The sequence below is a fragment of the Geospiza fortis genome, unplaced genomic scaffold (assembly GCF_000277835.1).
Source record: "Geospiza fortis unplaced genomic scaffold, GeoFor_1.0 scaffold218, whole genome shotgun sequence".
Taxonomy (NCBI): Eukaryota; Metazoa; Chordata; class Aves; order Passeriformes; family Thraupidae; genus Geospiza; species Geospiza fortis.
In genome coordinates this window covers 166,449-170,982 of record NW_005054524.1, presented here as the reverse complement: position 1 = coordinate 170,982, position 4,534 = coordinate 166,449, and the positions used below count along the sequence as shown (strand labels likewise).

General features: G+C 51.3%; 1 protein-coding gene across 2 annotated transcripts in view; it reads left to right on the top strand.

Annotated features, from left to right (window-relative positions):
• ITGB3 (integrin subunit beta 3) overlaps positions 1-4,534 on the top strand; it is a 21,298-nt gene that overhangs the window by 7,871 nt on the left and 8,893 nt on the right. For both annotated transcript variants that reach the window (XM_031063734.1, XM_005429120.2), the window contains exons 3-4: positions 1,594-1,786; positions 4,106-4,358. In XM_031063734.1, coding sequence (XP_030919594.1) covers positions 1,594-1,786; positions 4,106-4,358 — 446 coding nt within the window. The remainder of the gene's footprint in view (positions 1-1,593; positions 1,787-4,105; positions 4,359-4,534) is intronic.

Here is a 4,534-nt window from a genome sequence, read left to right as displayed (position 1 = left end):
CTGCTAATCCCATAAGGTGCCATGAGGCCTCTGAGGTCCTGGAAGCTACCTACGAGCTCCAGGTATCACTGAGCACCATGGTTAAAACCCACCTGCCCAGCATGCTTTTCACCCACGTATTTTTCCAGTGATTTCCCTGACTGGGACAGGAATGTACATGATGATTGATGGGATCTGGAGTGAACCAGCCACCTCTTCCCACAGCAGGGAGCCCTGTGGAGTAAGCTTATGGGTGGGTGGCTGGGTGGGTGGATGTGAGAGAGCTAATTTGGAGGGATGACTCGTCCTCCTCTCTGTCAGCACACTGCCCAGGCGGAGCAGGGTAGGAACACGCCTGCTGATGTATTTTTTGGCTATTGCTTGGCCACAGTTTCCAGAGCACTGTGGGCCAGCCAGGGCCTCCTGACACCATTTGTGGTTTTCTACTCGTTTGCATGAAACATACAAATTCATCCCTGGGTTCAACCAGCCTGAACCCAGTTCAGGGCAGTTGATATCCTGCATGTGAACTTCTCTAGCACCAGAAAGCTCAGCAGTGGATTCCAGCATCCCAGGAGCAGGGACAGCACTGAGCCAGCCCCACCAGGACTTGTGCCACCTCCCTTTGCTGCAGGAAGAGGCTGTGGTGGTCCTCTGCTGGAGGACTCTAATACAGAAAGATTTGGGCTGAGGAAGGGAGATGAAGAATCCCTTTGGAGGGGAGGGCGGGTGCTCCCTGAGCAGGAACATGAGGCAGCAGATCACAGCAGTGTTGGGCTTGGAAAGAAATTCTTCCTATATTTGTTTTTATAAGCAACCAAAGGAGTAGGAACCCTCCTGAATGTTCTGTGATAAGGACAAGGAACCAGAAGCTTTCTAGGAAAGGACGGACAAGGCTGGAGCTCACCATGACTCCACACTTTGTGCTTCCTACCCCTGACAGGCTCTTCAAGGCTTCTCCCACAGCCCCAGTGCCTTTGGACTCTTTCTCTCCTTTTTTGGTGCTGCTTTCCCCAGTCAGCTCCATCCATTAGGAAGCTGGAGAGCTGGAGATAAGTCTGATCCACTTCCAGACAGGAACTGAGCACTGCTCTGTGCAATGAGCTCACCCACAGTGGACATACTTCTTGCTCATGGCAGGATTTCTAAGGGCCTATGTTGGAAAATGCAGGGAAAGGTGATTTGTCTTTTGTCAAAGTAATAAATAATTTTAAAAGTCCCACACTGCCTCTACCCAGTTTGCCGTGTTCACATCCTGCCACACCCTCCTCTAGCCATCCCAGAGAGACAGGATTTCCTTTAAGCTCTGCCAAACCCAGACCTAAGGCTCCAGCTGCTAGGAGTCAGGATGAGGTTGGCAGGGATGCGTTATCCATCATTCCTTGGCAAGGGCTGATGGGCTCCTGCAGGAGTTGCTCCAGCAGGAGTTGCTGATCCCAAATCTCCTCTGTCTGCTGCCTTCCTCAGGCAAGAGACAGTGTGCCCCAAGAAGCCTTTGATCCTTTTCTGGAGTTAGGTGTGATAAAGCAGGGGTTCTCCAGGGAAAAGGTGGGGGCCTTTCTCCTTCTCCCAGCATAGTCCTGGCAGGCTCCTGACTGTGTCCCTCCCCCGCAGGTCTGGGCACAGTCAACCCCTCGCTGTGACCTGCATGCCAACCTCCTGCACAACGGCTGCAGGCAGGACCAGATCGAGTTCCCCAGCAGCAGCGTCACCATCCTGGAGGACCGACCCCTCAGCAACAAGGGCTCAGGGGGGTCCCCCACCACCCAGATGAGCCCCCAGAGAATACAGCTGAACCTGCGGCCAGGTAAGAGCCCCCAGACTGCTGTAGGAAGGGGGACATGCAGTGGGCATAACCCAAAGGGCTCAGGCACTGAGTGAGCCATCACTCTGCCTCCCTGGCCAGGGTGGTCTCGTGTCCTTCAGGGACAAGGCCAGGCTGCCGGCAGCACAGAATCCTCCAGAACATCTCTGGTGGGCAGCTGAGCTCTCTGATTGCTGTGTTTGTTCTCTTGCCTCAGTCCTGAGGTATGTGAGGGGCAGGATAGGATGTGACTTAAACAACACATGGGGTATTTCATAAAGCTGTTCAGACCTGAAGCACTGCTGCTGTGCTCAGAATGCCTGGGTGGAAGTCAGCTCATATCTAACAAGCCACGGAGCAGCTATCTGGGTTGGGCTGCCACCAGATCCCTGTAAATATCCCAGGCTCTGCTCAGCTGGGCAGGCTGGAGCCAATTAACTGCTCTGGTCCTTTGCCAGCATTCAGGAGTTTCAAGGATGCCAGGCAGGAGGCAAAGCTATAGGGCACATGGCCTCTGTGCACATCCCTGGGCATGGGCAGGAGGAGTCCTGCTCCATTGGAAGGACAGCAGGCAGAGGAATCCACACACAATTGGGACATGGAGCTTCTAAGTGGCCCTTGTTTTCTAGCTCTAGAGGTTGTTGTCAGGAGGAAGGTGAGTATGCTGCTCTGAGTGCTGTAAATCCCTGTTCCTTGGAATAAAGAGGAGAGACCCCCAGCTTGATACCATCTCTGCTGAGCCCAGAAGGTTTGGCATAAGTCATCTGCCTTGACTCATGAACCAATACCAAATCATAAAGGATACAAGCAGGACAGGTCACAGCTCATGTTCCACAAGCTCAGAATCCTCATGGTTTCAGCTCAATGAGGACAAACAGCTGCTTTCTAAGCACAGAAATGGGACCCCTGGCTCCCAGCACAGCTGGAGAGGGGATGGAGCTTTTTGGGCTGCCATAAATTTTGAAACTTTCTTCATCCTGAAAGAACATGGCATGAAGATTTAGACAGAAATGTGAAAACAATAATAATTTAAGCTCAGTTAAGGCCTTCTCAACATGTGAGGTGTTCTGACAAGGCTGCAGCTGTGCCCTGGGTTATGTTTCAAAGAAACCATTTCAAAGATCAGAAGAAAGGACCTGTATCTCTTAATAAGGAAGAAAGAAAACATCAACCTTAAGTGTTTTCAGCTTTTTTTTTTAATATGTGCAAAAGTCATCAAAACTGGGATGTTTCCCAGAAGGTTCTTTCTAAGGAGGTTTTTGTTTCAATGGAAAATGTTTCACCAGAATTTTCTCAGAAGGGGCTGGGAGAGCCAAGAGGAGAGGAAAGGAACGGGGATGGGGGAGGGGGCAGAAAATTATCAGAGTCCTTGGAAGCTCAGAGAAGTCCGAAGAAGTCTTGCAGCCTGCCTTGTGATCCCTTTAAGACCTGCTGCCCACACACTGGGGGTTTCTCTTGCTCCATCCAGCTGTTCCTGTAGGATATCTTGAGAGGTCAACCCTGGACAGGAAGATCTGCTCATGTCCCAGCACTGAGAGTTTAGGACAACAGGAGACATAGCCCCCATCTGCCATAGAATTCCAGAACAGTTTTGGGGTTGGAAGGAACCTTGAAGACAATGCTGTTCCACTTCCTGCCATGGGCAGGGACACTTTCTACTATCCCAGGTTGCTCCAAGTTCAATCCAGCCTGGCCTTGGAAACTTCCAGGGGATACACAGCGCATCTCCTATGCCAGCACCTGACTAAGGGCTTTGCCCCTCTGTCTAAGGGTAATGTTCTCCCCTCTGGTATGGCCTTTATTAATATCGGGAGCCTTATCCCCAGGGGAACAAAGCCAGGCTCAGCTCAGACCGTGGCCGCAGGGCTGCCTGCCAGCAAGCGTGGATAGTTATCAGCTCTTATAGTGATTACAGCTCAGGATTTCAGCTTGCTTGCTAAGGCAGTTGTCAGCCCAGGGCGAGAGGCATCAGCAGATGAGAGAGAGGAGAACGGGCCGGAGCGTTCCGTGAAGATGTCTTTATTGAAGAGGTATGCGAAGGGGTCCCGGTCAGCACACGTTCTGAGGAGTGGGCTAAAATATGCCCCTTTTATAGGATTTAGAAGGATTGAGTTTGAACCAATGGCAAAGGGTTAAAGTCCTAACCTATAGGGTTACAGGGATATGCTCTAGGGCGGGGGGTCAGGAAGTCAGGAAGTAAAAACGCTGTCTCATTCTCTCATTCAAATCCTCCAAGGAGCCTTGCTTATGTCCATAGGGACTGCTACACCCCTCGCCCTGCCAGGAGATGAGATCTCACTCTGCTGCCCTGTCACTTTGCAGATGACTCCCAGGTCTTTCATGTCCAAGTGCGTCAAGTGGAAGATTACCCTGTGGACATCTACTACCTCATGGACCTGTCTAACTCAATGAAGGATGATCTGAGGAACATCCAGAACCTGGGCACAAAACTGGCCAGTGAGATGCGTAAGCTCACCAGCAACCTACGCATCGGCTTCGGGGCCTTTGTGGACAAACCCATTTCCCCCTACATGTACATATCTCCTCCAGAAGCCATCAAGAACCCTTGCTATGAGTAAGTCCAGGTTGAGAGAGTCCTGTAAGGGCCAGAAGTTGATGGGACACCACTGCAATGTGGCTGGAAATCCACATTAGTTGGTGAAGAACTGCAGCCCATAGAAAGGACCTGTGTTTGAAAGGTTCTTGAAAGATTGTCTCCCAAGGGAAGGACAACAGGCTGGAACAGGGAAA